At 46.0% G+C, this 16,705-nt stretch overlaps 1 protein-coding gene across 5 annotated transcripts in view; it reads left to right on the forward strand.

Moving 5' to 3' along the window:
• Positions 1–16,705, forward strand: part of LOC141139636 (diacylglycerol O-acyltransferase 2-like) — a 71,403-nt gene that overhangs the window by 20,480 nt on the left and 34,218 nt on the right. For 2 of the 5 annotated variants that reach the window (XM_073625952.1, XM_073625954.1), the window contains exon 2: positions 9,992–10,076. In XM_073625952.1, coding sequence (XP_073482053.1) covers positions 10,059–10,076 — 18 coding nt within the window. In that variant the 5' untranslated portion in view covers positions 9,992–10,058. Of the gene's footprint in view, positions 1–3,268; positions 3,359–9,991; positions 10,077–13,020; positions 13,060–16,705 lie in introns of those variants that run through there. The other 3 variants (XM_073625953.1, XM_073625950.1, XM_073625951.1) reach the window with 3 other exon arrangements.

Raw genomic sequence — 16,705 nt, forward strand, 5'->3', positions numbered from 1 at the left:
GGAAATATCTGGTGTTGGAGTTTCAATCATCACAGCACCATGGTTATTATGGTGTCAGGATGATTGAAGCGCATTATTTCTATTATTACATTGTTATATAAAATGAAATAGTTCAACTCACCATAATGCAGAATCAGTGGGAGCCCTGTGCGTGTCACTTGCCACCATCGCCTGCCACCAGATGCAGATTGTCACCTGCCACGTCACCTTCCACACGTTGCGAATTGTCTCATGCTGTGTCACTTTCCTGCTAAGGTGGTCTCTTGCTGTGTCCCAGAGTCAGGCAGCAGATTACCAGTCAGGCAGCAGAGAGATGATGTCATCTCTCTGCTTCCCACGGCTGCCTGCACAGTTAGGGCGGAACTGCACTGCAGGGATGCAGGGCGGGCGCCGGGCGGTGAGACATGATGTCATCTCTCTGCTCCCCCACCTGCCGGCTCCCTGATTGGCCATCTGTCCGCTCACCCACCGAGCTGCCCAGCTGCTCGCCTGCACTCTCACCCGCCCGCCGAGCCTCCCGCCCGCTCCCCAACCGAGAACCGAGCCAGCCGACAGCCCGGCCCACTCGCCAAGCTGCCCACGCTCTCACCCGTGGAGCAGCCCGCCCACTCACTCACCCGAATTCTCAGGGGGAGGGGGACAATTGCCCCATTGCCCCCTCTGGATCCGCCCCTGGTATAGGGTGGGTCATGTCACAGTGCCCCCTGCACCCATGGATGATACGCTGTATAGCTGGCCATACACTATAGAATCTGATAAAACACTGCACTCTACAATGTCCGTCAGATTTACCAAAACTTTGTAATAGTGGGAAAAAACCCAAACAACCCATTCCACATGTATCAAATCAGGCAGGCCCTTCTGCTAAATAGTTGATGGTATATCTAAGGGAGATTGTACAATCAGACTGTATGATGTATGATCAGCTTAACCACTTGCCCTCTAGAGGATTTACCCTCTTCCTGTCCAAGCCATTTTTTGTTTTTTGGCACTGCATTGCTTTAACTGACAATTGCGCAGTCATAGAACACTGTACACAAACAAAATGTATATAATTTTTTCCCTACAAATAGAGCTTTCTTTTGGTAGTATTAGATCACCACTGGGTTTTTTTATTTTTTGTGCTATAAATGAAAAAAGACTGAAAATTGTGAACCCCCCCCCCCCCCCCCCCCCCCCCCCCCACCCCGCCAAAAAAAATATCTATTTTTTTTTATTTTCTGCTATAAAACATATTCAATAAAAAAAAATTGAAAAAAATCTAATTTCTTCCTAAATTTAGGCCAATATGTATTTTGAAACAATATTCTTGAAAAAGAATATTGATTGGTTTATGCAAACGTTATAGCGTCTACAAACCATGGTATATATACACTGGAATTATATATGTAATAAATATGTATATATATATATATATATATATATATATATATATATATATATATATATATATATATATATATATATTAGTTAAATGTGTGCCTAACCTGCTTTTCAGGGAAACAAAAACCACCACATCCCCACTGACAGGGAAGAGCTCTGTATTGTTTACATATGCAGAGCTCTGTCCTGTCCTTCTCCTTGCTGATAAGTGAGTGAGGGTGGACATCCATTGGCTGACACCTGCTGATTGGCTTGTGCGGAGTCTATTCACAACACAGCTGGTGCGCCCCCTACCCGGAAGTGCCGGATCATGTACTAGGTACGTGATTCGGCACAGGGGAGCAACTTTGCCACTGCATTATGCGGTCAGCAAGTGGTTAAAGGAGATTGTACAATCAAACTCTATTATGTATGGTCAGCTTAAAAAAGACTATACATACTATTTGTATGGTCAGCCTAAAGCTGAAACCCAGCCTTCTGCTCTGTCTTGCATAGTTGTACAGGTTCTCTCCTGTACCAAAATTGCTTACTTTGATTTTGCCGCACACTGTGAACTTCTCATAGTATGCATTAGAAGCTGCAGCAAGTCAAATAGAGTTCTGCCAATTTTCTGGCTGGATGACTTGCATATTCATGTAGCACTTTCCTCCCCAACATGTCAATGACTTGCCCCTTTCATTCATTGGATTTCAGTTCTTTCAATCATGGAGGCTAGCATCACATGTGGGCACTACCTAGGGTGGTCTGCATGCAAATAACGCCCACTCCTCCAGACCGACATCCACCCATTAAAGCCATTTGATATTTCTATAACCCCTCCTAAGACCCAGCCCCCTGCTTTCATCAGGGATGTGGGCTGTTCAAAGGAGTACTGAGGCAGGGTGCTATAATGTGTTTAGGAAGCCAAGTACAGCACCCTGCCAGCCCCCCCCCCCCTCCTCCCACCAGTGTTTACAACTGTCAGTATTTTTACTGACAGCCAGTAAAAAAGGGGCAATTTTCTTCTGCCAGTAAATGCCAGTGACAGGAAAAGGTTGCCAGTAAAAAATATGGCTGTGACGCTCAGCTCGGAACTACATGTGTAGTTTCAGTCCAGAGCCAGCTGAGACAATCCGAGTGCCTGCTACAGTGTGCTCGGATGGCGCCGGCGAGGGGGGCGTGTCTGGCGGAGATGGTGCCTGAGCTTGTCGCGTGATGTCATGGTGCAAGGGAGCCGAGTGGAGTTGCCGGAGCCTCGTGTGCAGGTCTTGCGGGACACAGTGTTGCCAACCTACCAGATTGAAATCTACTGACACAACACCCCAAATTTACTGGCACAACCAAATTTTTACTGACTTTTCCAAAAGTTATAAAATGACAGTTTTAAGGCTACAAACAAGTACAATATGCAATTAGCAATGTGATTTAAGGTAGATATGATGGCAAAAAAACTATTCCTATTTTATTTTTGATATAGTAAGTAAGTAGCTCAGGGACAGGACTCAGGAGGGCAAGAAATTAGAATGGGCGGTACACACACATGAAATTGACTCTCACACTGACAGTGACAGCAGTGTGCAGCAGCATAGATGATGATGACACCTCACCGACACAACACGTCCCCTCCTGAGTCACAGTGACAGTCTCTCTCTCCACACCAGGTGGTCCCTTCAGTCCACTCCAATCCAAACAGCACTGACAGTCCCGCTCCCGGCTTCCCTTGCTCCCACCCAGACCTGCACTGCACTTTCTCCCGGACAGTCCAGTTTTTGAATGATGTGTTCAGATTTCCATCTTCCTCAGAACCAGACACATCATTCACACCGGACTGCACCAAGAGTGACAAGTCTGCTCGCCTCTGATGTGTCTCCCCTCCCGACAGCTGCCTGTTTCAGAACACAGAGTGTCAGTGGATCAAAGCTGCCTCCTCCCCCTCCTCCTTTTCCGCTCTGTATATACACACAGGAGGAGGGGGAGGAGGGACGTGCTGATGGAGGTCTGTACAAAGTTTTCTATACTGTGTAGATGGAGGGGGGGTGTCTGGGAAGGAGAACAACGTAAAAAATATGTAGTGATTAGGGGGTTCGCGGCACTTTGGTAGGGGAAGGGACTTCTGCTAGAAGTGTGGGTTGGATTTGAAATCCGGCAACACCTTCCAGCACTATCCCTCTCCTCTCTCAAAGCACCCCACCCAGCACATATCTAGCCCCCCTTGCACTAGCCCTCTCCCCTCACAACGCACCCACCCAGCACATATCAGACCCCCAAGTGCCCCCCCCAGCACACATCTGACCCCCCTTGCATTAACCCTCTCCCCTTTTAAAGCACCCCCAGCACATATCCAACCCCCCACCCCCATCTTGCACTAACCCTCTTCCCTCCCAAAGCACCTCCCAGCACATATCTGACCCTCCCTTGCCAGCTCTAGGCCCTCTCCCCTCCCCTCCCCTCCCAAAGTGCCCCCCCCCACCCCCCAGCATATATCTGACCCTCCCTGGCTAGCTCTAGCTTATCTGACCCCCCTTGCATTAACCCTCTCCCCTCTTAAAGCACCCCCCCAGGACATATCCAACCCCCCACCCCCATCTTGCACTAACCCTCTCTCCTCCCAAAGCACCACCCAGCATATATGTGACCTTCCCTTGCTAGCTCTAGCCCTCTCCCCTCACAAAGCACTCACCCGGAACATATCTGACCCCCAAGAGCCCCCCAAGAGCCCCCCCAGTACATATCTGACCCCCCCCTTGCACTAGCCCTCTCCCCTCTTAATGTGCCTCCCAGCACATATCTGACCCTCCCTTGCTATCTCTAGCCCTCTCCCCTCCCATAGCACCCCCAGCACTAATCTGACCCTCCCTTGATAGCTCTAGCTTTCTCCCCTCCCAAAGCACCCCCAGCACATATCTGACCCACCCTTGCTAGCTCTACCCTCTCCCCTCCTAAAGCGCTCCCCAGCACATATCTGACCCTCCCTTGCTAGCTCTAGCTTTCTCCCCTCCCAAAGCATCCCCCTGCACATATCTGACCCCCCCTGCTACCACAAGTCCTCTCCCTTCTCAAAGCACAACCAGCACATATCTGAGCCCCCCTCTTGCTAGCTCTATATCTCTCCCCTCCCAAAGCACCATATAGCACATATCTGACCCCCCTCCAGTACTAGTCCTCTTCCCTCCCAAATCTTCCCCCCAGCACACATCCACCCCCCCCAGCACTAGCCGTCTCCCCTCCCAAAGCACCCCCAGCACATATCCAAGCCCCCCTGCTAGCTCTAGCTCTCTCCTCTCCCAAAGCACCACCAAGCACATATCTGACTCCCCCCTAACACTAGCCCTCTCCCCTCCCATAGAGGCCCCCCAGCACATATCTAACTCCCCCACCCCCCTGCTAGCACTAGCCCTCTCCCCAGCACATATCTGACCCCTGAATTTTGTGCATTAATTATTTCTGACCCCCGCATTCCGTACAGAACACTCACCATTCAGCCATACGCACTGTTCACCACAGCACACTATGCGCGCCACATTACTGCTCTCTTTCGGGCCACCAAAAGCGTCCCAGGTCTTTTACAATTTTATAAGGTATACTCCGCTATAGTGTTCGGGTTTGGCTTGAAGAAAAGGTGGCAACCCTAACCTATACACAAGGCTCCAGCCACTCCACTCGGCTCCCTTGCGCCATGACATCACACAACACGCTCAGGCACTGCCTGACCCCACCCCCACCGCCTGAACATTCTGTAGCAGGCATTCGGATGGTCTCGGCCGGCTCCGGACCAGGCGTCACAGCCATAGGCGTCCACAGAACTTTTTTCAGGGGTCACCCATGCTCCTCCTATTTTCGACATTCATGAATGGGAGGGGCTTAATCATCACATAAAGCACAGGCATGTGGCCATCATATGGGGCCTCACTGTGCCCATTATATGCAGCCTCACTGTGCCCATCATATGCAGCCTCACTGTGCCTGTCAAATGCGGCCTTTACAGTAAGGAGGGTGTACAGTATGTGTATATAGAGGGGGTGGATGGTATTATTATATACAGGAAGGAAGGTGGGTCTATATATAGCTGTATACAGGACAGATGATGTATATCTGCAGTCAGTGATGATGGAGGAAGGTCTCTATATACAGGAAGGCAGGATGGTACATACCGCTATATATACACCCACCTTCCTTTCATCGGATGATCGTGAAAAAGTCTTTGGCGGCCACGGCGGCCCTTGCTGATTCCAGGGGGGGCGCTCCCCGCCCCCCCCCCCCCTCCCTTGTCCCTACTTGCGGATGTCCATAGGCACAGCCATACTTTTTACTGGCAACCTTTTGCCATCACTGGCTGCCAGTAAAAATACTGACGGCAGGACAGGAGCAAGGCAGGCCGGGAGCAAGACTGTCAGTGCAGTTTGGACTGGAGTGGACCGAAGGGACCACCTGGTGTGGAGAGAGACTGTCACTGTGACTCAGGAGGGGACATGTCGTGTCAGTGAGGTGTCATCATCATCTATGCTGCTGCACACTGCTGTCACTGTGAGAGTCAATTTCATGTGTGTGCCTTACCATTCTAATATCTTGCCCTCCTGAGTCCTGTCCCTGGGCTGCTTATTTATATTGAAAATTAACCACTTCAGCCCCGGAAGAATTTACGCCTTTCCTGACCAGGCCACTTTTTGCGATACGGCACTGACAACTGTCAGTTGTGCGGTCCTGCAACGTTGTACCCAAACAAAATTTATGTCCTTTTTTTCCCACAGATAGAGCTTTCTTTTGGTGGTATTTGATCACCTCTGTGGTTTTTATTTTTTGCGCTATAAACAAAAGAAGAGCGACAATTTTGGAAAACAACAAAATATTTTTCACTTTTTGCTATAATAAATATCCCAAATTAAAAAAAATATGTATTCTTCTACATATGTTTGGTAAAAAAAAAAAAAAATTGCAATAAGCGTTTATTGAGTGGTTTGCACAAACGTTATAGCATCTACAAAATAGGAGAAAGATTTATGGCATTTTTATTTATTTTTTTCAAGTTTTTTTTACAGTAATGGTGGCGATCAGCGATTTTTAATCGTGACTGTGACATTGCGGAGAGATCGAACACTTTTTTGGGACCATTGACATTTATACAGAGATCAAAGCTAAAAATAGCCACTGATTACTGTATAAATGTCACTGGCAGGCAAGGGGTTAACACTAGGGGGCGATCAAGGGGTTAAGTGTGTTCCCTAGGTGTGTTTCTAACTGTGAGGGGATGGGACGGACTGGGGGAGGAGACAGATCGTTGTTCCTACTTAGTAGGAACAGACGATCTGTTTCTCCTCCTCTGTAAAAACAGGGATTTGTGTGTTTACACACACACACACACAAATCCCCATTCCTGCTCTCGTGCCCGCGATCGTGGGTGGCCAGCGGCAATCGCGCCCGCTGGCCATACACATTGGGTCCCCCTCCGTGCAGCTATGGCTCTTAAAGGAGCCTCCTTATATATGCGGCGATTCCCGCAGAAGAGCCATTCTGCCACCATATATATACAGGAGCCGGTCGGGAAGCGGTTAAATAAGAAATATGTTTTTTGTCTTAGTACCTAGGGTTGTAAACCCACGTGTTTATTCACCTTAATGCATCCTATGCATGAAGATGAAAAAACACCTGGCAGTCACCGGCCCCCCAGCCCCCCGTTTTACTTACCTGAGCCCCTTCATCTCTTCGGCGGGGACGCGCTGTCCCTCTCTCCACGGGGTCCCGGCTCTTGATTGGATAGATTGTTAGCAGCGCAGCCATTGGCTCCCGCTGCTGTCAATTAAATCTAATGATGCGGGCGCCGGGGGGGGCGGGGCCGAGTTCGGCATTCGTGTCTATGGACGCAAATGCTGGACTCAGGAGCACGCCCACAAGGTAACCCCCTCGAGAGGGCACTTCTCCTAGGGGGTTATCTGATGCGGGGAGGAGCTGTGAGAGCTGCCGGGGGACCCCAGAAGAGGATGTTCTGGGCCACTCTGTCCAAAACGAGCTGCACAGTGGAGGTAAGTATGACATGTTTGTTATTTAACAAAAATTAAAAAACGATCCTTTACAATCACTTTAAATCACATTGTTAATTGCATATGGCACTTGTTTGTAGCCTAAATACTGACATTTGCACTAAAAACTGTAATTTTGGAACTTTTAGAAATGCCAGTTAAAACCAAACCAACCAGACTGAAAAGCTGGGGGTCGTTCTGATCTGGTGAGTGGGGATACATTTCCTTCACTTTGGATTGGAGCACCTATAGTCACTTTATTTGGACTTTATTTTCACTTATTGTATTTGGACTTTGTTTTGTTTTTGGTCAACATATTTTCACTTATTGTTTGTGAGCGCTATATTTATATTTATATGTTTTTCAAGTGATTAGCACTTTGTGTATAGCAGCTGCATTTTGAATTTTATTTCTTTGTTGTTTGATACACCATTAGCGCGAGCGTATATATTTAGTATATATTTTCACAGTAAATTTTGAGTGTTGTGTCAGTAAATTTCAATCCTGTAGGTTGGCAACACTGCCTCCCACCAGCCATAATATGCAGGCATTGCTTAGAGAAGCACAGAGACCCAGTGATTAAATCACTGGGTCTAAAATAAGATATGAAGGGTCTTATTTAAAAAATGTCATTAGCATATTGATGAAGGGGGGATAGGAGGAACCAGGGAAGGCAAAATATATGCAGATTAAACCTGAGTTTTAAAGTCAGCAATGTCTGATTGTCTACTGTAGCCTGATCTGTCAGTGGATTTAAAGGCATCTAGCCTATTGAGAAGGCAATATCAGCCATGACAATCTCTGTACTTCCTTGTGACAGGTTTACTTTAATCTTGCTTGCAAAAAATAGATGCTGGTTTTATCTCCGGATCTTCGAATTCACTAACAGATTTGCGTGAACATTTTCACAGATGAATCATAAAGGGGGCGGTTAAGGATGACACTTTATTTTCTAGTGTAAGACTCTATTGATAAATGTGGTTAGGCGGTGCAGGAGTTAATGCTGTCCTGATCCTGCTGCATCACAGCATCTGATGTGTTTCAGGGATAGAAGGAACTCTGTCCAATCAGCAGGCAGACTGAGCTGCAAATCAGGAAGCGTCTTGCATCTTGTATTTGGGAATGTGTGTGCGGGTACCAGGCATCTCCAGCTGTCCTCACCTCCTGAACTCAGGACCATGTGTGGGATGCAGGCTGCTCCCAGCTGGGGATGACCCTTGTCAATGACACCATCACAGGGCCACCGTCAAGTGTCTCCCCCTTCTGGGGGAAGGTAGGTCTTTTGTATTCATGGCTCTGTGTGCAAGGGGGGCAAGATAATCCTCTTCTGTGTGAATGTTCCATTACTGCGCTGAGCCTAACCGGATCACTGGTGCTTTCCATGTTCCGATTCAAATCACTCTTCTTGTTACATAGACTTTTGCTTCATTTATTAACTGACTCTTTCACAAAGGAAAATACCTGTGTGGGAAACGTTAGATGGAAGCTGTCATGGTCCTAGGCTGTCGGCTAGTAAAGCAGTAGGCATCACATGATGGCAGCTAAGGCTTTTCACATTGCATGAACGATCAGACCGAACAAGAGGGCGCAGGGTTCAGAGAATAATGGGGTGGCCCCTAAAAGTCGCACAGCTAGGTGTCCTGGAGTGGTAAGTAGAGTGGTAACCTCAGCCTGGACTCCAACCAGGCCACGCCCCCAATGTGTTTCACACCCCCCACCCCCGGCTGGAGCGTAGTCATGGGGATAGTGTGGAGAGCAGGGGTAGGCAACCTGGGGCCCTCCAGCTGTTGCAGAACTACAAGTCCCATCATGCCTCTGGGAGTAATTGTAACTGCCAACCTTGCAATACCTCATGGGAAATGTAGTTCCACAACAGCTGGAGGCCGGAGCGTAGTCATGGGGATAGTGTGGAGAGCAGGGGTAGGCAACCTGGGGCCCTCCAGCTGTTGCAGAACTACAAGTCCCATCATGCCTCTGGGAGTAATTGTAACTGCCAACCTTGCAATACCTCATGGGAAATGTAGTTCCACAACAGCTGGAGGCCGGAGCGTAGTCATGGGGATAGTGTGGAGAGCAGGGGTAGGCAACCTGGGGCCGTCCAGCTGTTGCAGAACTACAAGTCCCATCATGCCTCTGGGAGTAATTGTAACTGCCAGCCTTGCAATGCCTCATGGCAAATGTTGTTCCACAACAGCTGGAGGGCCCCAGGTTGCCTATCCCTGGTGTAGCGCAGTGGCAGGGCGCTAGCGGTATTTTCATGCAACACATTGCAATACGCAATAGAAAGAAAGGGCTAATAATCTCTTATTATTGTTTATCTCATACATTTGTTTCCTAAATATCTCCTTCCTAAATCCCACCTTTATCTCAGAGATCTCTAGTTCCTATTAATGACTGTGACTTGTACACATGAAGCAGTGACTGTTGTATGAAAAGCTCTTTTACTCAAAGTGTCTTGTGATCTCCTAATCCCAGTCACACCAGTTTACGATGGTTTTTCTGTGTTTTTACTATATCATTATGCAGTGAATACGTCTACATTTTCATAGTGTTATACAACTGGTATTTTAAATACTCGCTTTATTTCATTCCAATACACCGCAACCTCGTTACAGTGATCAAATCTATTCTTATTATGAGGACCTTGGCTTCTTCCAATGAGTGACCCCGGCAGCCTCTCATATGGAGCCCATGCAGGAGGTGAGAGATATATGACTCTGGATAATGTATATTGTGACTTTTTTAGTTATGCTTTATTACATGTGGATTTATTTATAGGATTTCTTTATAAAGACCTTCATTTACATTTCTCTTTGTTTCCCAAAACACAATTGTGGGTCAAAACATGGAACAGTACTAAGGCATTACCACTACAATTGGGGTATATTTTTCTTTGCTTCATCTGACAAGTGCCGAACATTTGTGGTTAAATTCTGCACCAAGCAAGAGGAGATGCAACTCCTGTTAAAGTGTAACTTATCCCACAACAGTAAACCTGTCTGTATATGCACTATTTTCATATTACTGGGTTTAGTAACACTTTAAGAGGAGTCACAAGACTCAGAAAATGTGCAGCCAAGTTATATCTTTCTCTAGGTTTTGATTGGTGGACTGTATAGTTTACTTCATGCTCCAAGTACAGCGAAACATAATTATTAGATGAAAGGTCAGAGTTGTATCCGCTTGCTGACCGTGCACTGTGGCTGTACTGCTACAGTGCGGGAAGGCTGTGCAGAATCACATACTATATAATATATATATATTTATATATATATATATAATATATTTTTTTCTTATTATTTATTTATTAGGGGTGCAACGGATCGTCACCGATCCGTGATCCGAATGGTTCAACCTGTTCGGATTGGCACACATGCACTCCACGGAGCGCGCCACTGCCTCGGCCTTAGGAAAGGCCGCGGCTTCGGCCTAGCTCCGGAGCGGCGGCCATCTTGGTACACCCGGCGGCGGTGGTGCGCGCTGAAGTCATCACCCCTCAACTTGTGGATCTGATCTGGCCGGCTTGGCAGCTTCTATTCTGTAAGGTAAGACTAAACAACACTAGTCTTCCTTCCTAATTCCTATACTCTTACTGTATATACAGGGGGGGATTGTGGATATTAGAATGGGGGGGATTGTGGATATTATTACAGTGGGGGGGATTGTGGATATTATTACAGTGGGGGAGATTGTGGATACTATTACAGTGGGGGAGATTGTGGATATTATTACAGTGGGGGAGATTGTGGATACTATTACAGTGGGGGAGATTGTGGATATTATTACAGTGGGGGAGATGATGTGAATATTACATTGGGGGAGATGACATGGATATTACAGTGGGGGAGATGACGTGGATATTATTACAGTGGGGGAGATGACGTGGATATTACAGTGGGGGAGATTGTGGATATTATTACAGCAGTGGGGGAGATTGTGGATATTATTACAGTGGGGGAGATGATGTGGATATTACAGTGCGGGAGATGACATGGATATTACAGTGGGGGATTTTTTTTCTTTGTTGATCCGAACCGTGACTCCTGATCCGAGGAACGATCCAAACCGTGAGTTTTTTGATCCGTTGCACCCCTATTTTATATATATATATATATATATATATATATATATATATATATATATATATATATATATATATATATATACACATACATACATACATACATACACGCGCGATTCTGGTTTTTCTGGCCTGGCTGTGCTGCGGTTCATCACAGCGCATGCCTATCGCCAGGTCTCGGCCAATGATTGACTGCCAGCACCCGCTGATCGGCTATGATCTTCCTCGAACACAGCTCTGTGAGTGTAAACAACACAGGGCTGTGTTCAGTGACAGGAATCTCATGTTTTCATTCCCTGTTAAGCAGGGAATGAAAACAAGTAGATCCCCAGTAAAAGTAGCACTCAGTTCACACATTGTTAGGCACATCTTTAACCCCTTGATCGCCCTAGATGTTAACCCCTTCTTGCCCAGTGTCGACAGTGTATATTATTAGCACTGATCACTGTAATAATGGCACTGGTGAGGTCAGTGGCAGTTAGTTCCCCCCAGCGTCAGATCATAGTTGATCACCGGGTGCTGGTGGTCAATCGTAGGCCAAAGCCTGGTGATGTCAGTGCCAGTTGGTTCCCCCAGCGTCAGATTGCCTGCCTCACTATTGCAGTCCCGTTATAAGTCGCTGACCCCGCCATTAAGTATAAAAAAAAAAAAAAATCCAGTATATATCCCATAGTTTGTAGACGCTATAACTTTCACGCAAACTAATCAATATACACTTATTTAGATTTTTTTTAACCAAAGACATGCAGCAGAATACATTTTGGCCAAAATAGTTTTTTTTTTTTTTTTTTTCAAAATTGTCAACATTTTTTTGTTTATATAATAAAAAATAAAAAACCCAGAGGTGATCAAAGACTACCAAAAGAAAGCTCTATTTGTGTGAAAGAAATGATATAAATTTTGTTTGGGTGCAGCATTGCATGACCGCGCAATTGTCAGTTAAAATAGAGCAGTGCCGAACAGCAAAAAATGGCTGGGCATGAAGGGGGTAAAACCTTCCACAGCTGAAGTGGAGTATGATGCAAAGGGCAGGGATTAAAGCCCAATTCCAGGAAAATGAAAAAGAAAAGAAACCCCACCTTTGCAGTGCCCCCCCCCCCCCCGAGGGTTAAATGATCATTATGTCTAGGGGAAGAGATCAATAGTCTCTATCACTTACCTAACACCCCATTCTAGATGGCCCCAGTGCTCTGATCTGTGGGTAGAGCCGTAGCGTCATCATGTACGATATAGGGATATTAACCCTGTATGGTATGCTGAAGAGGTTGGAGGGCAACTGGAACTGGTCTCAGCTTACAGAGCAGGCAGTGGGGGACTGGAAAGAGGCAGCTGGGGCAAGAAGTAAGGTAGGTATTTACTCCTTAATTTTCTTCCCTTAGATTAAATAAGCATTTAACCCTTGCAATGGTGGTGGGGTCCTCTGCAAGGGTGCATTTTTTAAATACGACTTTTGACTCTGGAGGGCACGTTACCTGACCACAGATCACTTGATCAGGTGTGGTCTCTCTGAGCTGCAGAGGGAGGCAAAAGGAAGTTATCTTTCCTGGGTGTGTCCAGGAACTCATGTAGTTGAGGGAAATGCAGAGCCTGTATCTTAGCATGGTAAGTAAATAGCACTCTACTACAAACCTGTAGGGAGGAAAAACAACAAACTAAGCCTGCCATCACATACCTATTTCTAACACCCCCCTCACACCAATGTTTGAGCAGCTAATCACCAGAACCAGCTACTGCTGTATAGAGGGAAGGGGTGCTTGTTCATCCATGTGCAAGTTTTGTATTTATGAAGGAGTCTAAACTTATATAGAAATCTAGGGGATACAGCTGGTCCTCCTTTACTAGGGTTGCCACCTTTTCTTCAAGCCAAACTCGAACACTTTACTGGCGCACGGCATTTTTTTTAGCATACACTCTAGACAATAGGATTGTAAAAGAGCTTGGAGCGGGAGTGGACGGGGTAGTGAGATGTACACCTACATACTTTGAGGGATAGGAAAAATGGGACGGCCTGTATGCTTTAATGTCAGTAAACTAAAAAAAAATGTTTTTTAAATAAAAATTCTTGATGGTATTTCACTATTGTGAGTTCCGTTTCTCCTTGAAGTGCTTATATGGATTTTTATCTGTGAGATCTGCTTGCACTGTCTGTGATGCTTAGTGTGGCAGCTACCCCATGGATAGATGCTGAAGCGCTGTATTACATTCTGATCTGGGGGGTCAACATTATGGGGGAGCTGCTGTCTTTAGGTGTGAGGCATGGAAGAAAAATGTATCAATTTTAATCTTTTTTTCAAATTAATGGACTTAAGTTATTGCACAGTTGGTGTTCACTTTTTTAGGTATATGTATATAGGGAAATTTATTAGTAATTAAGTGTATGAATTATCAGATGTTCACATCAATTGAGGATATTAAGTTACATACTCAGATATAAGGATGAGCTCCAGCGTGTTCAGATACTGCACGTGCCGAGACCGCCAGGAACTCGGCACTGCACAGCGCTAATCACAAGCAGTGAGACATTTTCCCTATGTGCGGCTGCAGAGATTGGGAAATGTCTCACTGCCTGTGATTAGCGCTGTGCAGTCCTGGTGGGCTCGGCACGTGCAGCATGCGAACACACCGGAGCTCATCCTTAGCCCCGGTTAACACTGAGGCAGCGCGACTTGCAGCGCGACTGCCTCAGGCGACCTGGACACGACAGGGGCGGCAACTTGCAAAACGACTTCTATATAGAAGTCTATGCAAGTCGCCTCAAGTCACCCCCAAAGTAGTACAGGAACCTTTTTCTAAGTCAGAGCGACTTGCGTCGCTCCGATTAGAACGGTTCCATTGTACAGAACGGGACGCTACTTGTCAGGCGGCTAAGTCGCCTGACAAGTCGTCCTAGTGTGAACCGACCCTTACTCAGCTATAGAAGTATTTTTAGTTAATTTTTCATTAATCACATGCATAAACACACACACACACTTACAAATACTGAGATATATACATATGCTCAATTACATACAGTACATGAGCGCACACACTTATTAGAGCTGCACGATTAATCGTTAAGAATCAAAAATCACAATCTTTTTCCTTTCCCGATCTTCAAAACAGCATGTCACAATCTTTCTAACAAGTGCAGAGAGTTCTCACAGTTGGAAAAAAAAAAATCCAGGCAGCCTGCCAAGTTTTATTACAATTAATAAGTAGAAACAAAGTATCTTTTCGTTCTTTTATCAAAGGAAAGAACTCCAGCATGTAGATGAGGGAAGTTTAACCATTTAAAGACCAAACCTTTTCTGACATTTGTTGCTTTCAAGTAAAAATCATTATTTTCTGCTACAAAATTACTTGGAGCACCCAAACATATTTTTTTTTTTTAGCAGAGACCCTAGAGAATAAAATGGTGGTTGCAATATTTTATATCACACCGTATTTGTGCAGCAGTTTTTCAAACGTAATTTAAAAAAAAAAAAACTAAACAGTAAAGTTAGCCCAATTTTTTTTTTTTTTTATTTGTATAATGTGAAAGAAGATGTTACACCACGAGAATCGTGATCTTTATTCTAAGCAAAAAAATTGTGATTCTCATTTTAGCCAGAATAGTGCAGCTCTAACACATATATAAACACTCAGATACATGTATATACAATCAGATACATGTATACAATCAGATACGTGTGTGTATGTATATATACAGTCAGATACATGTGTATACACACACTTGGATATATATACTGTACATATGCTCAGATATATACGCACACATTGAGATACATACATGCACTCAGATACACACAAACATGCATAGATACACTAGACACAACCACAACACACTATCAGATGAATACATACATATGTAGCCTGGTAGTGGGCAGCCAGCTTCTCCCCTCCCCTCTCTGTCTTGTTGAGGGTTCCCTGGTGTCCAGGTATCAGGCAGCCAGAAACCCGGACAGAGGATGTAAAAACCGGACTGTGGGGTGAATCCCGGACAGGTGGCAACCCTATCCAGTACCAGGCCTGGGCCCCATCAGTTCAACAGAAAGGCCTTGGCACCTGCCATGTAGAAGGGCCGGCTGTACTGCTTTATCACTGAAATCGATACTCCTGTGGCTTCTTCTCTCCCTCTTGCCACCTGTGCTGCAGGGTGGGCCACAGGTGGATCAGTTCCAGTGATAAGGCAGTACAGCCTATCTTTCTGCTCAGCATGTGCCCAAGCCCCCCTGTTGAACTGATGGGGCCTGGGCTCAGTACAGGGAGAGCCACAGGAGGATCAGTTACAGTATTCCCCCCCCCCCATCCCCTGCTGCTCTGATCTTCTCCCCCCTTCTCCCTGTGCGCACTCCCTCCTCCACAACGCTGCCAGCTTCCGCTCCTCTCCCTTCCACCAGTTTCAACTACTGCGGGGCACACGTGAGGATTGTTACAGGATAGAGGGCGGGGTGGTAAATATGTCATATTTACTGGCCCCTTCTTTTGAATGAATACATGAGTTGTGTTTATCACTCTGTGATATATATTTGTGCCCCCTGTGCTGCTGGGACTATGGAGTTCCATAGGAGTTTCCTCCTATGTGCGCTCTCCTGTTTTGCTCATTCGCATGGGCTTCTGCGTATTTCTCCTATTAACTATATGCATGTATGCCAATACATGTATACAAGCATATGTGTTTACATGGTTACACATGTAAAATCTGCAGATATGTATGGCCTATGGATGCCGCTGTGTCCTACTTTTTTTACACTGCTAAATGCAGCGCACATTTTTATATGTAGCCCTATTGGTTCCAATAGTGCTGTGTTAGATGCATACAAAACTATACACTGTATGCATCTAAACGTGGCATTTTAGACACTTGTGTGAACGAGCCCTTCTACAATGGTATATGCAGTGTTCTGAGCGCCACACACACACACAGGCAGAATGAAAGGGACACAGAGCAGAAACAACGCCTCTCCTCCACAGCGCTTATTGACATCATCTTTGTGTGCCTCTCACGCTGCTTGTGCGCATGGTGCTTGGAACGCTGCATGTACAGTTGTACAAAGTAAACCCATCCATTTAACGGTTTCCTTTGTATTCAAGGCATGCCGTGACTGATAACTGTCACCAAACTGTCAAGCCATCAAATGACTGGTGTCATAACTGATCACATGGGCAGCACCATGGCAACAGCAAATCAAACCGGGGCCAAGATGGCACCTTCCTTGGCTGTAAAGCAAACAAAGGTTTAGTTCTGGTTTAACAATTGTTGATACAC

The sequence above is a fragment of the Aquarana catesbeiana genome, linkage group LG04 (assembly GCF_042186555.1).
Source record: "Aquarana catesbeiana isolate 2022-GZ linkage group LG04, ASM4218655v1, whole genome shotgun sequence".
In the NCBI taxonomy this organism is placed as follows: Eukaryota; Metazoa; Chordata; class Amphibia; order Anura; family Ranidae; genus Aquarana; species Aquarana catesbeiana.